The 21,593-nt window shown below is 44.2% G+C and overlaps 1 protein-coding gene across 1 annotated transcript in view; it reads left to right on the forward strand.

The window, feature by feature from the left end:
* Positions 1-21,593, forward strand: part of SLC2A13 (solute carrier family 2 member 13) — a 111,938-nt gene that overhangs the window by 57,061 nt on the left and 33,284 nt on the right. Inside the window, exons 5-6 of the mRNA XM_066634136.1 lie at positions 604-767; positions 1,060-1,180. Of these exons, the coding sequence (XP_066490233.1) occupies positions 604-767; positions 1,060-1,180 (285 nt within the window). The remainder of the gene's footprint in view (positions 1-603; positions 768-1,059; positions 1,181-21,593) is intronic.

Consider the following 21,593-nt stretch of genomic DNA (forward strand, 5'->3'; position numbering starts at 1 on the left):
CTATGTATAAAGAACATTGTAATCTGTTACTGAACATGTTGGTGCACTAGCAATTTCACAACTTTTTTTAAAAAAGTTTGTATGTCAGAACTGAGGGCAAGGGGAATCATTCTGTCCTTGAGTTTGATTGGAATAGTTATCTTTCCTGAGTGTTTGCTACACTTTGGCAAAATTTTAATATTGCTAGTCATAAGGCTGTGATTCTAAACGTTGTAAAAGCTTGTGCTGCTTAAATATGTAGGTGTTAAATATAGTTATTACAAAATGCTTGCTCAGTGTGGCTGTGATGGACTGTTGGAGATTTCATTAGAGACAAGTCCCTTTTAGTCAGCAGCACATTGAGTCTGAAACTGCACAAGTGCTGGTTTTGTTGTGTGCATATTTTAGGAAATGTAGGCCTTTGATTTATACACACACAAATTTAAGAAGAACTAGTGAAAATCACTTGCTGAATTCCTTGAAAGCCCTTGATAGGCAAAATGCAAATACATGGAAGAGAAGGAACTTTTGCAGTGTTGTCTCTAATGATAAACCATATAGCAAGTCATTATTGGGTAGCAGTGTTTACATCAGTGGCAGTACTTTCCCCCCTTCATCTTTCAGGTACTACAGCGCTACTATAATGCAGATGTCAGGAGTTCAAAATGACCGGCTTGCAATTTGGCTTGCCGCAGTGACAGCGTTCACTAACTTCATTTTCACACTTGTTGGCGTCTGGCTTGTTGAGAAAGTGGGCCGGCGGAAACTCACACTGGGGAGTTTAGCAGGTATGTATTAAACTGGTAAACTTCTGCAGTCTTCATTAATAAGAGAGATTATCATTGGAAAGCTGGATTTTCCCAGTTCAAATTTCACCTTTGCCATGAACCCACTAAGTGGCCTTTGCAAGCCACTCCTTTTCAGTCCCAGTCCCCCAGCTGTAAGATGCAGAAAATAATCATTTTTGTAAGAAACAAAGTTAACCCAGGTATGTTGGACTGCACAAGTTAATTTTTTCTGAGAATCGCATTTGTATTATTCATTTTCTCTTTTTTTTAAGTGCTTTATTTCTTGTTGTAGGCACTACTGTTGCACTTGTTGTTCTAGCATCAGGATTTTTGCTGTCTGCTCAGGTTTCACCACAAGTCACTCTTAATTCTGAGGGCCCTTCAGGTCAAAACTCTACCTGCGCAAAATACAGGTAGGTGGTCGTGATTTCCTCATGGAAATGTTTGATTTGCATCTAGTTCTTCTAGGTATGTTCAGCATATTCATATTAATTAAAGATTTGTGTTCAAATCACTTTAGGGATGTTTGTCCAGTTATAATGGATATTGCATCGTAGTTAAGGTGTGTTAGTGTACAGTGTTGTTGACTTTTATATTTTATTTAGTAGTAATGAAATATAATTTTCAAATCTTCTTGACCAGCTTTCTGAAGTAAAACAAAAAAACAGCAGAACCTTGACTTTAGTGTGGGCCGAAGACATAATTTAACAATTTGCTGACATGAAACATTTACTGGATTATTCTGTGCATCTTCCTTGTAGAAGATTCCTAAGTGTGTCCAGAGCATTCGTACTATGGTTGAGGGCATTCTACTATTCTGGGAAACATTATGCCAAAGAGCCCCTTGTGTGAAAGCAACGTATATCTGCTAGCATAAGGGGGAATTGCTTCCCTCACAATTACAGGCTGATGCTCCGTATGCCACACCATTCCACAGGGCTGCAGTCATTTGGAGGAAAAGTCTCATTGTATGAATGGAACTTAACTCACAGATCTTAAGATCCAGTCCAGTGTGTCCTAGAATACAAACTTGTTTAATGGTCTGATCTTCTAATTCTGGAGGTTTCTATAAAGCTTTACTGTCCCTGAACCTTTGGGTTTTTTATTATAAAATCTCAAACTCTGCGTGGCTTTGTTGCAGACTGAAGAGGAAGTGCAAGGTTTTTGGGTCTAATGAGGGAACAGTTTAAGCATCACTTGGGTTGGGAAAATGTGCAAGTTGTATTTACAGTTTGAAAAGAAGAAGAAGCACAAAACTCTTGTGCCTTTTTTGATTTCATAGTGTGGTCTGTTCAGAAGCTGCTTTTTTATTCTGGAACTAGAGAAGTTGATACTGTGGGGGGTGGTTCTGTGTGTGTGTGTGTGTGTGTGTGTGTGTGTGTGTGTGTGTGTGTGTTGGAAGGTAGGAGGGACAGGTGAGTAGTATGGTATTCACTGCCTTGTTTAAAAGTCCTTATTGTCCACTAATGACCTGGGTTATTTCATGTCCATTAAGCCAGATGAAAAATAATTTGTATCATGTTGTGTTCTTTGTCAACTGCTATGATCAGCCTGAAGACTCTAGTAGGAATTAGAGAGAATTCCTGGGAATTCCTGAGAATGCACTGGGAAGACATCATGTGCCAAATGTATACCGATCTGAGGCTGCAACTGGGCCGGAATGAACTGGATTGCTATAGGATTTGTATTTTGCTGAGGGGGTGATGTTTGAGATGGGATGATTTTCATCCCTTATCTTAAACACCTATTCAAAAAATTAGTGCACATTTTGACAAAGCAGTCCACTTGATATGTCCATTTAATTTTACAAGTGATCTGCAGAGACCAGTTGGCATCTGGTTCAGAGAACATCTGCAGCAAAGTGGGAAGATGGAGAGCCGGACCCCCTCTGTTTGTGTGACTGAAATCTCTGTCACCTGTTTTCTCTCTTCAGAGAGCCATATCCATTTGCAGCAAAGGAATAGGACATGAAGCCAAGCCTCCATTGGGCTGTTTAGACAACTTGTCACCTGGCTTATCCCTTCCTATTACTGTGTCTCTCTGCAGCCTTTCCATCTGGCTGCAGCAGAGAGAGAAGGTGGTTTTATTTTTGGAAGCCACTTTGAGTTCTTAAGTCAGAAGGCAGAATAAAAATTCATTCATTCATTCATTCATTCATTTAATACAGTCAAATTAGAACTGTAATGCCTATTCCCATGTATGTGTAAACTGCTAAGGAAGAGTGATATAACAGTTTTTGTTTCTTTCTAGGTAAATTTATTTTGTAGGTTTCTACAAACTTAAAGTGAGTTATCAGTGAAGTTTCTCTAATAGTAGCATAGTGTGACTTTCTTATTTGTGTTCTGATTGTGTGTTGATTGACCACCTCTCTCTTCCCCAGTGCATGATTTCTTCACTATTACTAGAACAAAATTGAAAGCAGAACCAAACTTGAATTGACAAGAGCACAAAATTGCTTTCACAACTTACAAAAGCAATTTTACTGCATGTGTTTCTCTTTCGTGGTAGGATATTTCAGGAGCGAAAATCTACTGTGGAAAAAGTTGTGTTAAAAGAGATGCAAGCTAAGATGAGAACTCTTTTAATTTAAAAATTTGTGTAGATAATGAAAAATGGAACCCCAATTATAGAGTAAATCAGTAGAGAAATTGAACATGAAATCTTCACTCTGACAAGCACTGTGGAAACTAGATCCATTACATCATCTAGTCATCTGTGGGATATTGTCTTGTGCACTGTGTCTGCCCCACAAATGGACTTGAAATAGGTCAGAACCAGTGCTGGTACTTGGACTTCTTATCAAGCTCTCTATTGGGGCTGGTATTGGGCCCTGGAGTAGAGTACAGTTCTGAGTCCGTGCAAACGTCCCCCTATCCTCTCTGGGACTCTCCATTCCATCTAACTTTACTTGTCGGGATTAGCAGGTCCTCTTCTCCCCCTCCCCCCTTTAGAGGTAGTAAAAGGAGATGAGTTGCTCTAGTCACTATCCTTGTTCCAGGCAGTCCAGTGATAGCATGGGGCTGCCTAGGACAAAGCCTGTTGACTGGCTGCAACACAAGTTGCAACACCCCAGAAGCAGAAAATACAGAGACATTGCGCAACTCCATTTTTGCATTTTACACTGTTGTGACTTGTACAACAGCTATGCAGGTCCAGATCTGAAAGGGCTTTGCATGGCCCTCAGGTCCTTTGTATCTCAGGAAAGGTATTTTAGAAGAGACTACTTTTGCAACCTGCTTTAAGTGTGTAAGGCAAGAGTTTGGGTCCGAGTCTGATGTTATAGCCCTCCAAAGACAAGTCAGAAACAAATGTTCTCAGCTTTGAGACATAGCTGAGATTCTAGTACTCTAGTAACAAACGATTCTAGTACTCTTAGTACTCTCATTTCTGTTTACTATTTTTTTAACCTTTATTAGGCATAAGCACGAGTAAACAAAGAACAGAAATGGCCTACCCCTAACATGGGGGTTCCCACAGACTCGTATATTAGCAGCTGTATGAGGAGCAGCAGATTTAACATTGGATCTCTGAATAATAGCAAAGAGATAATCAGCAAATTGGGTAACAATTGACTGATCAGAAGAAGAAAGAAGGGAATGCAAAGTTGCATCATCACGGGTCCCCAAAAAACAGCTCAGTAATTGATTGAAAAAAACAAACCTTCATAATCCCTAGCATGTATGTACTGCTGAAACAGAGACGTCTGCATTGGCTCGGTCATGTGAGAATGGATGATGGCCGGATCCCAAAGGATCTCCTCTATGGAGGACTTGTGCAAGGAAAGCGCCCTACAGGTAGACCACAGCTGCGATACAAGGACATCTGCAAGAGGGATCTGAAGGCCTTAGGAGTGGACCTCAACAAGTGGGAAACCCTGGCCTCTGAGCGGCTCGCTTGGAGGCAGGCTGTGCAGCATGGCCTTTCCCAGTTTGAAGAGACACTTGGCCAACAGTCTGAGGCTAAGAGGCAAAGAAGGAAGTCCCATAGCCAGGGAGACAGACCAGGGACAGACTGCACTTGCTCCCAGTGTGGAAGGGATTGTCACTCCCGAATTGGCCTTTTCAGCCACACTAGACGCTGTTCCAGAACCACCTTTCAGAGCGCGATACCATAGTCTTTCGAGACTGAAGGTTGCCAACAACATACCAAAGACAATAAAATACAATATGTGCCAAAGATTCAGTATCCGCTAGATTACAGTCACAGCATCTATCAATCACCAGATTCCGATTAAATCTAGTACATTAGCATCACGTTAACATATAAGCCCAACGGACCTGGGGATCTTCAATCAAATATAGGTATCTAGCAGTATGTCCAAAAGTAATTGGTAACTGTAGGTGAGAAGGTAAGCAAAGTTTGGTTGCAGCTGTATAGATTTCCTGTCTCTCAATGTTCTGTAGTCTATGCAAGAGACTCTTTAGAGAACCTTTCAGGGTTCCTGCTCCCAGTTGGTCAGCCAAAAGCCCGATAAAGTGGTTTTTGGAGTTGAAAAGAGAATAATCTGTAGATTGCATGGAGTTGGATAACATATTTGTAAGGAGCAGAGCCTGCTCAGCTTTAAAACAAACATTGAGCCAGAATTTAAGAAATGTGGCCCATGCTAATACGCTAACTTGGGTTGGCCAGCCTCCAAGCTTGCTTGTTGGCATCCTTCAGTCTCGGAAGACTATGGTATCGCACTCTGAATAGCGGTTCTGGAACAGAGTGTCCTCTCCAGTGCGTGAAGCCTGGGTAAAGTAGATATGGAGGAAAGACCCATGCAGTCCCATGCAGCAAATCCCCCCCTTTCCATGTCGCTGAAATGGTCCAATGGAAAGGCAGAAGCCAATACGGTTGGTTCCAGCGGCGTCGCAGGAGTTGCCAGAATGTGACTGTGTTCAGCCATGAACTGCCTCAGGGACTCCGGCTCCAGATTTTGCCTCGAGATTTTGACTCCTGAAGCCTTTTCCATAACTGATGTAGCCACAAAGCAGTGGAGGTTTGGGATCAGAGTTTTCCTTCTCTCAGACGAGCTGTCTTCCCAGGCTAACGAGTCCCATCTACCCAGTGGCTGTTTAGTCGCCTCTTACGACAAGTACAGCCAAACTGAGGTCCTATTCTTATCCCCAGCCTCCAAGCATAGAGCCACAAAAGGGACACAACAGGCAACACCAAAGATCTTGCACAGAAAAATTGAATGGATTATTTCGACCTCAAGATTAAAAGTGGGCAGCTTGATTTGGATGCCATTAAGGAGTTCAGCAGAGATTTTAGCATTAAAAATATGTAGTACAGCCAGTATATTTGAATTGCTCTGGGCGTGAAAAGAACACAATTATCTGAGTTGTAAATTTAGCATATTTAACCATAAGTAGCCAATGGTAATATTTGAATGCTTTAACTTGTTGGATAGGTTTGCCATGAAATAACCAAGAGCGATGTTTCCAGGATTTCTCAAACACTGGAAGTTTTGATTTAGCATAGTTAAGCTGCAAGTCATTGTTGTTGAGGTACTTGTTGCAGCCAATAATCAGCTGTCTCAGACCTATACAGGTTCATGAAATTAGGACCATATCAGCATAGAGTAATATAAGTATCTGCAGGTTACCAAGTTTTGGGCAATGAGAATCTATGGTAGCTAAATGAGCTGATAAATTGTTTATGAACAGATGAAATAGTTAGGGGGGTAAGGACACCTTTGTTAGTGGGCATTAGCTAAAAAAGTTTACCTTGGGAATTTAATCTGACCTGGCATGAGGTATTAGAATACAACCTCTGGATTAAGTACAGTAGCCTGGTATCTATGCCCAATTTAGAGAGCTCGAACTATAGCAAGTTTCTGTTTACCATGTCAAAAGCAGCCTGAAGATATAAGAAGGTTGTGAACAATCTGGAATGCAAGCAAGCAAGCTGCTTTTTAACTAAATGTGATAGAACTAAGCAGTGGTCCATTGCAGATTTAACTGGCCTGAATCTGGCTTACTTGGGCTCAAGATGTCATGGTCCATACCCATGTGGTGAGCCTTTTTAGAAGATGGGATGCATATAATTTGCATGGTATAGAAAGAAGACATGTTGGTGTATAATTTTGGGGGATCTTGCTATCACTTTTTTAAAAAATAGGTACAACAATTGACTGGAACCAAGATTTAGGCATATTCCTAGTTCTGTCCACCCAGGTAAAAAGGTATTTTCAGTTTTCTAGTCTTAACAGTCTAACAAAAACACAGGCCTGCACAGATAAAATATTTCATTTACTGGTGAGCTAGATTAGATAATCCAAATATTATAATCTAGTTGGTACAGTTTGGATGCAAATTTTCAGTGGAGCAGCATTCTTTTTAAATCTTTCTATAGGCAAATTAATTCGAAAGCTGTGTCCAGAGTCCACATGAGAGAAAGAAGTGCACTTGGTGCACATTATTTGTGGGGTCCACCAATGACTGACAGCCCAATCCTGAGCTGCCCATTGCACCAGGACTGCCATGGTGCTGAAATGGCTACTGCAGCATCCTACACATAACAGGCAGCCGCCGCCAGTGTCTGGGGGAGAAGGGGACCCTTGGGTCACCATAGAATGAAGAGCCTCCATGTTAGGCAGTGGAGCCTCAAGATCCGGTGGAGTGTCTGTTGCTCATTCCTTATCTCAACCTATCTAAGGGGGGGAGGGGGGCTGTACCCACAGATCCCCTTTCTGCAGATTCACTTACCTGCGGATTATGTTTGTGGGGCCCGTGAGCACCTGCTCTCATCTGGAGCGTCTTCTGAGTCCCAAGAGGCCACCCACATCCATACGCAACCTCTGCCAGGCTCAGAATGAAGCTTAGAGTGAAAAAAAACGTGACTTCTAGTTTGTAAAAAAAAACAAAAAACCAGTAGTGACGTTTTTAGTGCCTTATGCAGCATTAGGAGGCCTGGAAAAGCCCTCAGCCCAGACATTGTGGTTTTTTTGCTCGAAGCTTCATTCTGAGCCCAGCAGAGGCTGCGGGCAGACACATGGCCTCTGCTGGGCTCAGAAGACCCTTTGGAGGTGAGGGGAAGACACGTCCCTGGTGTCTGCGGTTTTGCTTACCTGTGGGGATTTTTGGAACGGAACCCCTGCGGATACCAGGGCACGCCTGTGTGTGTGTTTATTGAAGTGAACAGAATTTTAAGAGCTATAATTTAGTCAGATTTGTATCCTTAAAACATTTCTTTGTTTTGTTCTAATATCAAAAACAAGTGTCTTAGAGCTGAAGAATTGAAGTCATGGAGATTTTGATTCAAAGCCCAGAAGAGCCAAGTCCTAAAATGAACTGCACGTGCATGTTCAGAACAATTTCCATCCTCTAATCAAAATGTAATTAAAATTCTTTTGGAAAGCTCTTACTGTGAAACAGAAGAATGACCTTATAATGAATTCTGAACTTGACTACTATGTAATGAAAGCTGCTCTTAGGTACTAGCATTTAATCTTGCTTTAGTTTGTTTTTCTCTCCATCAAACCAACTAATGTAATTTAAAACCCTTAAGCATGGAAGGACATATTTCAGCATATTTCAGTGTAGGCACCTGTCATTTCAGTAATAAAATATAGACTGTGAGATCCATTTAATTTTAAATCAATAAACGGAATAAAGGAACATGTCTAATGGAATGTTGACATCTTGGAATGCCATTCTCTTAAGTGAATAAAGAAGATATATAGATATATAAAGAAGATAGATATATAGATATATGAAATGTGCGCCAAGAACATTCACAGAAGAGTAAGAAAGCAAAGGATTTGAAAGGTGTATTGCAGAACAGAAAAGACTGATGGGGAAATCTTCCAGTCAAAAGGATGGAGTAGTTTTCTCAATGCTTTTCACCCAGGAACATTTTTAGCTCCACCCTGGCTCCAAAATTGTTGGCTACACCACTGATGGTAGGATGTGTAGATAAGATTTCTTCATCAGGTCAGTTGAGTAGGGCAGAGATTGCAGGCTGAGCATTGGCATATGTAATGGTGATTTGCTAGTTGCAACAGGAAAGGCCATATACGTTCTTATCTGAAGAACTGTAACTTGTTAGGGCTGCGGTTTTCAAACTCGCAGGAAGTTTGAATCCTGCAGTAAGTCTTTGCGGGGGCGGGGGGGAGGCAGCGGCACGATCCCAAGGATTGTGCCGCTCAGGGGGGTTGTGGGGGCTTGGTGCACTTGCCCAAGCCCCCTGCAGCACCCCGGGGGTGCGGGGAGCCCTGCGCGACCTTTGGCAGGGCTCCCCGGGTCAGGGAAGGTGACAGCGGAGCGATTGCTCCCCGCTCCGCTAAACCAAAAGTGGTGCACGATCACCCCACTTCCCCTTTTGACCGAGCTTCAGGAACTGGGGTGCACCCTCCAGTCTCTGCAGCAGCCGTCCCTGGCTGCGGGGAGCTGGGTGCAAGCGCCTGTAGGGCTCCTCAGGTCAGGGAAAGAGAGTGGGGCGATTGTGCTCCGCCTCCGCAAAATGGGAAGCGCCGCTGCCTCCTCCCTGCCTCCTGGCTGCCCCCAACCCTTAAGGGAAAAGGGACCAGGACCCTCAGCCTGGGGCGTCGCGTCACCCCAGTTTGAATACCACTGCGTTAGGGCAATCATTCATGTGAATGAGAGCATGTGATGTGTCAGTTCTTACTGTCCATGACAAAACTATAGTGCATGCCAGCAATGGTTTTTAAATGGATGTCTGTAACATACCTGCACAGCTGCGAGATTTATGTTTCGGTGAATGCTGCACGTAAAGTTACATTGGCCCCTTGACAAATGGAATTGTCATCATGAAAAATGGTCCAGAACAATATCTTAAACTGAGAAATAGTCACTGAGAAATAGTTTCCCTTTGATAGTGTTTGTCACAACTAGGTACGCTGATGCTAGGTATATTATGGATTTTGGTCTTAAGTTTTTAAATAAAAGAATGACCATATTTTAAAAGTTTCACATTTTAGGAGTACTTTCACTTCCATTTTGGAATTGCAAGTCCTAACTAAATGCAGTGGAAGAATTCCTGGAAGAGTTCAGCTGTACAGCCTGCTCTGTTGGTCCTAAGCAGTAAAGAATGTAAGCTGCCTATATTGCTGCAGGAATGGTCTCAATCAGCATATCTACTATCCTGGACATGCCTTTATCAGTTGGGGATTATGTTCCTCCTCTCCCTGATCTCCACTCTGTTTGCACATCTTCTGGTTATTGGTGGAAAAGTCTCTTTTGCGGTAACATGTTAATTGTTGTAAAGCACTGAAGATAGAAACAATATGTCAGTAGCATACAGGGGTAGCAAGGGGTGCAAATGCCTCAGGCAACAGGTACTTGGGGGGTGGCAGCATGACTTGTTCCCCCAGGCACCAGTTTTGTCAGTGCAGGTTGGGAACTGTTGGCACAGTTCTGTACTGATCTGAGGGCTGCCCTGTTCTACTCCCCTTTTTTTCTTCTGCAGCCACTCAAAGTGCAGTTCCTGAAAGGGGAGAAGAGGGTGACCCTTAGAATGACCAGGTAGCCAGTCGGAAGCGGCGCTCGCCTCCTCCAATTTTGAAGGAGGTGCATGCCACTGCTAAGTGATGCTGAAGGCTCCATCAGAGCTTTTTTGCACTGCTAGAAGCAGCATCCAGTAGGCAAGCACTACCCATCTCTTACAAGTGGCGCTTGCCTCCTGGGCACCATGTAGCTCCTATGCAGCCTTTCATGCTGCTTAGCAGTGGTGTGAAAGACTCCATCACACAGGAGCAGAAGTAATTGCAGTGGCAATGATGTCACTACAATTACTTCTGGGTTGGGGGCAGCATGTGAGGTGGTGGCTCCTAGCAGGAAAACTGCCAGGACTGCCAGTGCAGTAGGTGCCACCTAAGAACTCTTCAAGAAGCTGTTTGTAGCTCAACCTCGTGAAAGGGAACCCGACTCTCATCATGAAAATATTACCTTCTATAAATACTCAGTGCACCAAGGAATACAGGATGTTACAAATCTGAAACACTTCTACTGTTCTTGAAACTTAATTGTAAATTACATTTGAAAAAGTTTTTATATATTGGAGCGTTCTCCTTGAACAGATCAATTTCTGTTCCTGGAAGTGTGATGAAATCTTAGGCTGCAAGCCTGTACATAGTTTCTTGTGGGTAAGTTCTGTTTTACACAGTGGGGCTTACTTCCAAGCAGACATGTGTAGGATTGCGCTGTTATGTGTATTCTTTAACCATCTTGAGAGGCAGGAAGGTGTAGTGGTTCAGGAGTTGAACTTAGACCTGGAAGATACATGTACGAATCTCTGCTCAGCTATGACCTTCCCAACTATGTTGGGCCAGTCATCTCTCAGTTTTGCCTACCTCACAGGATTGTTCTAAGGACAAAAGGAGGAGAGGAACTATATATACCATCCTGAGCTGTCTGGAGGAACAGTGGTATAAAAATGTGAGAAATAAATAAATTAAATAAATCTTACAGAAGCAACTTGGCTGGAAATATGACTTCTACTGACTGCCATTTTGATGTAACCAAAGGCTGTGTTGCAGTCGAATAAAATGTGGTCTGCAGTCTTGATCCATGCCTTTCTGGTGTAAGGATAGGTGGATAGGGCTATTTTGATTGTGGTGCTGCGGTCTTAGTATATTGCTGAGATGAATTCAACTTGATCTGTCACTGCTCACATTCCAGCAGGAAAACATGGTTATTTCAAGGAAAAAAAAATCCAGTTGAGTGGTTTATTGTTGCCTGTGCAGTTGTTATCTGTAAAAAAATAAATAAATTTTTTGATACTCTATTATTAAATTGCTTTTAACATTATTGCTAGCCACTTGATAAAAGAGTTGTATCTTTAAAAAAGGCAGATTAAAAATGAATTCTGTCAATAGTGGTAACTGCTACTGCTGTCATCTACTGTACAGTTCCCAACAAGTTCCAGTTAACCTTCCTTGTTAAGAGCCTTGATATGATTTCTAGGTTGTCCCCAAAACAATGTGTGCTGTCAACCACACATTGGTTGAATATTTAGGTTACTAATTCTGGGAACCTAATTTAAGGCCACTGTGGAACTGGGATATGGGTACTGACTTAAACAATTTTTTTGTTTGTTGGGCAGTTGCTGATGCCTTCCTGGTTTTGCCTTGTACAGGTGGAGCCTATTTATCCATGTTAGTTCCGTTCTGTGACTTGGCTTGATTAACAAAAAACGTGTTGTGCTAAATTGCATAGAGTTACACAAATATAGCCTGCAGCCTGACACTTCCGGATGAAAGGAAACTAAGGCAGCTGTTATCAATCCCCTCCCCTCCTGCTTCTGTCCCGCTTCTTTCACAGGTGAGATGCTGACCTTTTAAGAGTCCAGTCCTATGCCTAACTACTCAGAAGTAAGCCCCACTGTAGTCAGTGGGGCTTACTCCCAGGAAAGTGTGGATCGTTTTGTTTGTGTCAGCTGGAGCAGGAGAGCCTGCACCATCTGGGGGGGGGGGGATTTGGCAAACACTCCCTGGGATTTTTAAAGCAATCTCCTCTCCTCCCCCTCCTGCCTCCCCCTCCCTGAGGGTTCTCAGCCCTCAGCTGGGTTGCCAGCTGTCCTGCTTCTTTCACAGGTGGGATGCTGACCTTTTGAGAGTCCAGTCCTATGCGTTTCTACTCAGAAGTAAGTCCCATTCTAGTCAATGGGGCTTACTCCCATTGTCAATGGGATTTATCCCATTGGGTCAATGGGACAAGCCCCATCCAAGTCAATGGGGCTTACTCCCAGGAAAGTGTGGAGAGGTTTACAATCCAAACAAGGCTACAGCCTTGCTGGGCTGTTTTGTTTCCAGAGGCTGGAGAATGGAGAGCCTGCACCATCTGGGGGGAGGGGAATTCAGCAAACACTCTCTGGGTTTTTTAAAGCAATCCTCTCTTTTGCTATGGAATCTGCCCCTGTATGTGTGTGTGTGTGTGTGTGTGTGTGTGTGTGAGAGAGAGAGAGAGAGAGAGAGAGAGAGAGAGAGAGAGCGCGCGAGAGCGCGCACGAGCTCCACCTTGCTGCATGTGCTCTGGCTGCAGAGGTTTTCCGCCCCCCCCCCCTTCAGCCTCTTTGCTGGCTCAGGTGCTTCAGGAGACTTACTGTTCCTTAGCAAGGGGAGCCTCTTCCATGACTCTAGGGCTATTGACCTGCCTGTGTCAGGCGGAGCCTTTCTGCAGTGTTTTGGGCTGCCTGGAAAAGGAGCAAGATGCCAGCTCAGGGCAAAGGAGGCAAAGGTATGTGTGACTTTCAGTTCCCCCACCCCATTGGCATTGAGACAAATCCAAAGATAAAAAATCCGTGGATAAATAGGCTGCACCTGTATACAGAAATGTTTGCAAACTGGCTTGGAAGACTCTTGAACTGGACCAGTTTTGAGATTTACGAATGTAGTTTTAACATCACACAAAAACTAAGGCCTATTCAGGAATCCCTTGAGGAACTTAAAACCTGTGTAAAACCAATGCTATATGTTCCCCACCTTCTATAGTAACAGATAATCCTTTCATCATGTGAACACATGTAAGCAGTTAAATGGATGTAACACTGCATTCCTGTCCATTTGTGGAGAGATTGGGCTTGGCCTCAGTCTCATTTGTTGCTTTTTCTGTGGTGGATGCAGCCTTCCTTTTTTGTTTGGTATATCTGGTCTGCAAATTCCCAGTTGGCCCACTGTTCCAAGAGACTAATTTTTACCTGACTAACAAAGCATGTTTTATAATGGAAAGCTTCTCAGTTATTTGTTTTTGTTCTCTCTCTCTCTCTCTCTCTCTCTCTCTCTCTAAGTTATGAAACATGAGTACAAAGCACTTTTAAAAAAATACTTACCAACAATTCTCAAGCGAAGCAGCTGTGAAGAAATACAGGTTGAGACTAATTATTTGCATGGGTTCCCTTCCAAGCACTCATGTGGATTAAAAAAAAAAAAAAAGCACTATAGCAAATCAATTTAAAAAACAAAGTTTCTTTGCTCCAGTGATTGAAAAACAGCCTTGCTGACCTTTTGACTCTGAGATAAGAGTCATTAAGAAGACAATCCATCAGCACTTCACTCAGCCCCTCCCTTCACCAATGCAAAATGTTTGTTTCTGCTGGGGCTGGGGTCGGCAACCTGCCATTCTGGAGCCGCAAGCGGCTCTTTCAGCCTTTTGCTGCGGCTCCGTGCGGGGCCAACCCATCTGGGGGGGGAGGGGCTCGCCCCTCCCGCAACGCAGCCGCCGCTCACCAGGCTGAGCGCACGAGCGCAGCTCCCACGCATCCTGCGGCTGCGCCCCATAGGAAAGGGCATGAACGGGCTGGCGGAGCAGCTCCTGCCCAAAGAGCCCGCACCGCCGCTGAGGGCGAGCCTCCTGCCCGAGCCGCAGCGCAAAAGCAAGCAATTGAGTGCAGCTGCTCAGTCCTCCCAAGCTCTGAGCACAATCCTGTGCATGTCTCCTCAAAAGTAAGTCCCATTGTGCTTGCTCCCAGGAAAGTGTGCCCAGGATTACAGCCTTCAAGCTGCCCACTCAGCATTCCCCCGTCACTCACTCACACTCTCACTGCTCCATTTCCTTCACTTGGAAACTTGAAAGGGGTTTGGAGACCCCTGCACCAGATGGTATTCTGTATATGTTTGTATACTGTATGTGTAACATACTGTATATGTAGCACCAAAGCATATTTCATTGTTGGGAAGTAATCACTGTTAGTATGCCTTTTATTTTATGCAGTTTTGAACTCTTAGCTTGTTCAGGAGCACTTTTGTGAACAGTGTTAAGTAGTACTAAGTGGTCTTGTTCAGAGGTAGTATTGTGTGTAAAGGCATTTACAAAAGTACAGAAGTAAATGACTGTAAAGAATGACAGTATCCTTCACAAGCAGTTCACCTGTGCACAATCTAAAACAGTTGTTCTCCAACTGTGGGTCTGGACCTGATTTTTAGTGGGACCTACAAGAGGGGAGTGTATTATATAACTAGGACCTATAAGAGGGGAGCGCAAAAATATATGCAGTGTTATCTTCATTTTAGATGTCAAAAGGGTTTTGTGGCTCCCAAGGTTTTCTTTTTTCTGGAAAACGGGTCCAAATGGCTCTTTGAGTGTTTAAGGTTGCCGACCCCTGGGGGAAGGGAGGGGCCCAAGGAGAGAGAAGGATTTATGGATTGTTAGCCTGCTGCCCCCTCATTAAGGAGGCTGTTGTTAAAGGACTGTTCAGTTTTTAAAACTGATTTTAAAGGGTTGCATTTTTCTCCTTCTCCAGGGATCAGCACATTCTTTCTCATTTGCAGGGGCCATTCGTGTTGTATAAAAAATCAATGTATAAAGAGGCTGGACCTGTATGTGGAATGTGGTTGTCTTAATAGAAAGAAAGTGTAATACAAAGGGGAAAATATGAAAGGGGAGAAGAACGGTGGGTTGGGAAGACTGGTCACCCAGATGAAATGAAGCATGGCAGTACTTAGTTCATACAAGCCAGGCTCAAACTATGCTTTTAGTTTTCCAAGTTTGTACATAATGGGAAACCAGGATTTCTGCAATCTCCCTCCTTCATAGCAGGGTTGTAGCAGGAACCAGTGTTTCGTTGTTACATCTGCCCCAGGCTATTGAGGTGGCATGCAGGAAGAAGGGAACTAACATTGGCTTGTGTTGCCCAAATGAAATTTCTCTGGTTTTCTTATGTGTAGATTAAGCTGCTTGTCCTAGCTACCTATACATTCTTTCTCCTTCAGCTCATGAACAACTGTTAAGATGAATGTTGCTTAGTCTTTCCAGAAATAATTTTTTATTTAACTTTAGCATCATCCATAGTCTGTCTTAATTGCCTACTTCCTAGTGGCTTACTTGCACAATACAAGGGTGTACGGATGATTTGCATAGGAAGGCCTAGTGTCTATCCTGAGCAAGCACCCTTTTGAGAAAGCTCCTTATTTTTCTCTAAAGATCATTCTCTATGTCCACTGCTACTGACCTAGGAACCATCCTGTTAGGTTCTCTATTTTGTCTAAAGCTCTGGATCATGTATCACACATAGCCTTCGTCTTTAGATGTAACTGGACCCCCATGACTATCATCTCTGATACTTTGCTCAGCCTTGCATGAGAGAGGGAGAGAAGTGAAACAAGAAGGCTGATCAAGACACTGCCCATCTTCACCCAGATAGGGTATGCTGGCAAACCAACAGCCCTCATTCTGAGTTACCTGAGGAGAGAGAAGGGATGGAAACATGGCTCTTACTTCTGGTAGCAGTGCAAATCCTCCCCATGTGTGCAGTCAGGGCATGACTGTATGGGTCTCATGGTGATCTCAGGGTGAGGAGAAGCACCAGATTTCCCAGGGGGAAATCTACACTATGCTGGAGATTGCCACAGTGCCAGATAAAGAACTGGTGTTAAAGCCTTCCTGGATGTCGTTAGAGGTGTTTTTGAGGATTGCAAAATTGATGCTTGATTGTTGAACTTTCCTTGATTGATTGCATATTGTGTATTGTTTTCGTGCAATCCAAACAAGATTGCCCAAGATACTTGAAAGAGTATCACAAATCAATGTCACAATGTTGTAGTTTTGTTTGAAGCATGTACTTCAGTGTTTGACAGTTGCTGCCTTTGATCATGCTCTACACCAGGGGTCGGCAACCTTAAATATTCAAAGAGCCATTTGGACCCATTTTCTGGAGGAAAAAAAACCTCAGGAGCCACAAAACCCTTTTGACATCTAAAATGAAGATAATACTGCATATATAGTTTTTTTTAACCTTTATGCTCTTATAGGTCCCGTTTTTATAATGTAGCCCCCTCTTGTAGCTTTTAGTTAGTTTTGTCATACATTCTTGTCCTGTGTTTTCAGATGCCTGGTCCTCTATGGTGTTCTGCCTGATTCCAAGGCCATTCTCTGCCTGGAGAATTATGCCCACTTTAAGCAAATTAGCTCCCCTTCTTTCCTCCAACAAATGACCCTGGTTCTGCCCTGCACTCCTGCTGGACCCCACCTCCAGGGTAGCTCGCCTGTTCAACCTGCAGAAGTCCTCTCTCCTGCCACTACAGCAGACCCTTGGTCCTCAGCAGGTCTTGGGCACAGCAGCCACACTTCAAACTCCAGTGCCTCCAGCAGTCCGTTAGTCACAAAGTCAGTCAGAGTATCCAGGGCAGAGTCCAAAGTCAAGTAAGCCAAGTCACAGTCCAAGGTCAGATTCCTCAGTCAGTCAAATCAGTCAGAGTATCCAAGTCAAAGTCAATAAGCCCAGTCAGTCTCCTCTCCAACCTGCACTCCTTCTCCAACCCACACCCCTCTTCCTACCTCAGGTGCTCCTTATATCCCTGAGGGCCCTATTGCCTTCAAGTGGCTGCAGCTGTGCAGCACACTCTGCTGGATGCCCAGGCTTTACCCTTAAAGGGGCCACTGCTGACACCACATGCTACCTCCTCACCAGATCTTCCAGGATTCCAATACATATGTCAGTTATGACATCTGCTTATCTTACATGGATACTAAAGAACAACCCCCACCTTCCAGAGGCACCCTGCTGGAAGGAAGGAAGGACACAGACTCCAGAGGTGGGGAAGAGAAGAAGGGGGGGCAGCCACAGGCCAGCTTCTGCCCTGCCTGCCTGCCCTCCCTCACTCAGGCTGCAACCCTCTCCACACTATCCTGGGAGTAAGCCCCATTGACTACAATGGGACTTCTGAGCAGACAAGTTGGTTGTAGCTCTCAGGTTGCAGTCCTCTCCGCACTTTCCTGGGAGGAAGCCTCACTGACTACTTGTGAGTAGACCTGCATAGGAGGGGGCTGAGGCTGCAGCCCTCCACACCTTCCTGGGAGGAAGCCCCACTGACTACAGCAGGGCTTACTTGTGAGTAGACCTGCACAGGAGGCAGCTGAGGCTACAGCCCTCCACACCTTCCTGGGTGTAGCCCAGGGACTACATCGGGCTTACTCTGGAACAGACCTGCGCAGGCTCCCACTGGCTCCAAGGCTGCTTTCCCAGGCACCCTTTCCTGGGAGTAAGCTTCATCCGCTGTAATGGGGCTTACAACTGAGTAGACACACAGGATGTCTCCTCAGCTGTGGAGGAAAAGCCTCTCCTTGCACTGAGTGGGGACCTGCTCAGGGAAAGGCAGGCTGCAAGGGCTTGCAATGGCTGAGAAGGAGGGAGGCTCGGGATTGGCTGGTCTGTCTGCCAGTGAAGGGCCCTGAGCCATTCCAACTGAAAAAGCCAGGAGCCTGCTGGATGCTGATTGGCTGAGCCTGCTGGAGAGTTGGGGAAGGGAAAAACAGGGAGCTTAAGCCTGCAGAGCGGGCAAAATTGAAAAGGGAAACCAATGCGGGGCAGGTGGGGGTGAAGGGAGAGGAGGGCAGTGAGCTCAGGGGGCAGAGGGAAGCAGCCTGCCCTCCCAGCACAGGTGCCTCCTGTTACCCCCTTTGCCACTTTCACCTGGAGGAGCCTCAGCAGACAGCTGAAAGAGCCACATGCGGCTCTAGAGCCGCAGGTTGCCGACCCCTGCTCTACACTTAGTGGAGTGAAGGCTGGTTGGTTGCTGCTGGTCTGTGCAGGTGCAGCCATTGCTGTTCTCTTTAAGTTCAGTGACCAATGTCTTGCTTGAAAATGGCAAAATTAGTCCTTACCAAGTTTTGCACCTTGCAGTCACTGTGTATGCGTGGGGGAACAGATGCTGTTAAGCACCGAGAAATTGATGCAACACCAGAAGTACTGTCTGTAACTTCTGAAATGTGGCATTCTGGGGCTGTCCCTAGCTGAATTCTAATCTGGTCTGTGTGTGCCAAGTGTTTCAGTTTCTTGGAAAATCGCAAACAAGATTTTGATTCTGGCAGCAGCACTAGCTGTACTACAACCCATGGGGCTTTTTGGTTGCTGGAGGTCTCCTGAGGGTTGGGGACATTTGTCTCCTTGCCCCAGGGTAAGATCCAGCAGTCACAACAGGTCAACCTTAAAGCTGCACCAATGATATCACCAGCGCAGGCCCTCATTGGAACTGGGCCATAAGTTATTGTAAAACTTAATGGAACACTTTAAATAAGATTGAAAACTGTACGGTGAGGTTTAGTTTTGCATACTGGACTGTAGTTTGCCAGACTGCTGAACAAGGAGTAATTTCAGCAGGTGCTCTTAGACATTCTCTGAAACATTTTATGAAAGAAAAAAAACTTTTACAGGTTAGGCTTGTTTCGTTTCCCTCTTGCAAATTCACTCAGCTGTTTTCAGATTTTTACTGTAGTCATTTATGGTACATATCCCTGTCTACTGAGGATTTCACCATGCATCTGAGGAGGTGGGCTGAAGTCCATGAACGTTTATACTGAAGTAAATGTATTAGCCCAGTGGTTCCCAAACTAGTGGGTCGCAACCTACCAGCCGTTTCCTGTTTTTGAGAACCAGAAGTGGTTTTCAATCACATTTTAAAAACTTTTTGGGAGGCTTGGGGAGCCCTGCAGAGGTGTCTGTGGGGCTCCCTGAACCCTCTGGAGGCTGGCACTCCCTTAGGTAAGTTTACCTCCCTCCCCATTGTCAGCAGCATGTTTCTGGTGGTTGCCTTGCTGCCATAGCCCCTTCTCCACACTAACTTACGGTGCTCCCAACTCCCTTGTAGGAGTTTGAGAAGCACTGTGTTAGTCTTTAAAATACTACGGAATTGTCATTCTAGCATCTGAAACAATGAACAGGCAACTCCTTTGGAACTTCCAGCAATTTATTTTCAAAATTTCACACAGCTACCATACCAAGGGACTTACCAGATAGCTAGCTGTTCATATAAATCACCTGAATTGCGAAGTTTTTCTATGCCAGCACATATCTTTTTTTTTTTTAACATCTTCAGAGAACTGCCTGGCACACTGGTGCACCTAAGCACCTTGATTATATAGGTTGCTTTAATGAGAGAGAGTGCAGAAGTTTCTGCAGGTTGTCCATATTGCATGAGTTGATAATTATATTTTATCGCAAAGAGGAGCTCCTTCATCTTTTACCGGCACACACTCCTAAATAATAGAAAAAAAGTTGCACTTGTTAATAGGGTATTTGGAAACCATTTTCTGGAGAGAGGTAAGCATACTTGAAACCAAAATTGTCTATGGTAATAACTTCAACCAAGGTTTAAGAAAAATACTATTTTTTGCTAGTGTTTGGTACAATTTTGAGATGCTACAGTACATGCCATTGTAAGCAAGATATGTTCATCAGTTTTATTTTTCATTCGTGTGTGTGGGGTGGGGTGTGTGTGTGTTTCATTGATGACCAAACCTGCCTTAATGATCATTGCTTAAACTTAATTAAACTCTAATGCAATAGTGTCTTAATTCTTTCCTGCTTATAATTGGTAATTGTTTGGGTATTTTTCTCATCTGTTTTCCTGTGGGGAAAACTCAGAGAGGAAATATTCACTGCTACCAGTTGAGAAATTGACTTTCTAACTGAGCCCTTATCGTTCATTTAGTTCTGTCTCTCCGTCTGTGTTTGTTTTACACTATAAAACATTAAACTCTATCTTTGGTCAGAAGTTTGCATGTGCATTTTCCAATGTGAACTATGTTTTGTTGAAAAGTGCTTAGAAATGTTCTTAACAATAGAACCCCAGTTGCCAGATCTCCCCCCTCCCCATGATTGATTCATATCCATGGCCAATTCTCTTTCTATAGTAGACAACATAAAGACTCTGCTATGTATATGAGACCAGAAGAGAGGCTTTTATAATCTAGTTTCTCTCCTCTGTAAAAGCAGGAGTCTAGTTACTTCCTAACACAGGAATCCATTTTATCCAGATCACAGAATGCTTAAAAAACATTGAGCATGAAACAACAAGGTGTTCCAGCTATGTGGGGTAAAAGAGACATTTTAGTCAACTGCTTGAGTCTGATACATTGAAAGAGTAAAAATTTAACCCCAGTGTGTTAAGCCTATCACAGTGTAAGTCCAGAAAACGATGTTGTTTGGTTAACTTCATAGGATATTTGCAATGTCATTTTTGATGTTTAGATGGGCGCATATGGGCTAATATAAGCACTGCAGACGAAACATGATGTCAGCTTTCACATTTGCAATTTTGTATTATCTCTCGAATGCAGTGATTTTCAACCTTTTTCATCTCACAGCACACTGGTAAGGCACACAATCAGTTTTTTGACAATTGACAAGGCACACTGTGCTGTCAATGGAGGGCTCACATCCCCAACGGCCCTATTAATAAATGACTCTCTCCCAAATTCCCGTGGCACACCTGGGAACCACTCGTGGCACACCAGTGTGCTATGGCATAGTGGTTGAAAATGGCTGCTCTAATGACTAGTGGTTCCAAACTATGTTTTTTGTTGTTTTAATGACTGTGCCTGGGTGGATATTTTTGCATCAGTAACTATAGCTGAATTTCATATCCCTTGTTTCAAAACATACAGTTAAATATATTCTTCGTTTTAGGAGCTTGATTTATACAGTTAGTCCAATTTTACCAAAAGTTACAGCACTAGGGATAATCCATTTGAGGAGTGTGATGGTGTTTTCTGTTCTGCTTTTCATTTGTAAGTCTCAGCTGTCTCACAGCCCAATCCTTAGCTGCCTGGAGCATGGGATTGCTGTGGTGCTGAAAATGGCTGCTGCAGCATCCTAAGTGTGACCGGGCTGCCACAGGCAGCTCCTCGGGGGAAGGGGACAAAAGTTCGCTTTCCCCAGGTAAGGGAAGTAGCTTCACAATGGGACTACTCTATTCTGTGGCAACCCTTGGGTCGCTGTAGAATCAAGAGCCTCCGTGTTCGGCGGTGGACCTGACACAGAGGTTCAGGATCTGGTGGAGCAGAGCTCCACCAGTCCTGCCTCCCTTCTGCACTGCTCCCTCCCCCAACATGTCTCCTCCCCACCCTCCCTCTGCCACCCCCACCTCCAAATGCCTCCTCCCTGCTT

The sequence above is a fragment of the Tiliqua scincoides genome, chromosome 7, assembly GCF_035046505.1.
Source record: "Tiliqua scincoides isolate rTilSci1 chromosome 7, rTilSci1.hap2, whole genome shotgun sequence".
In the NCBI taxonomy this organism is placed as follows: domain Eukaryota; kingdom Metazoa; phylum Chordata; class Lepidosauria; order Squamata; family Scincidae; genus Tiliqua; species Tiliqua scincoides.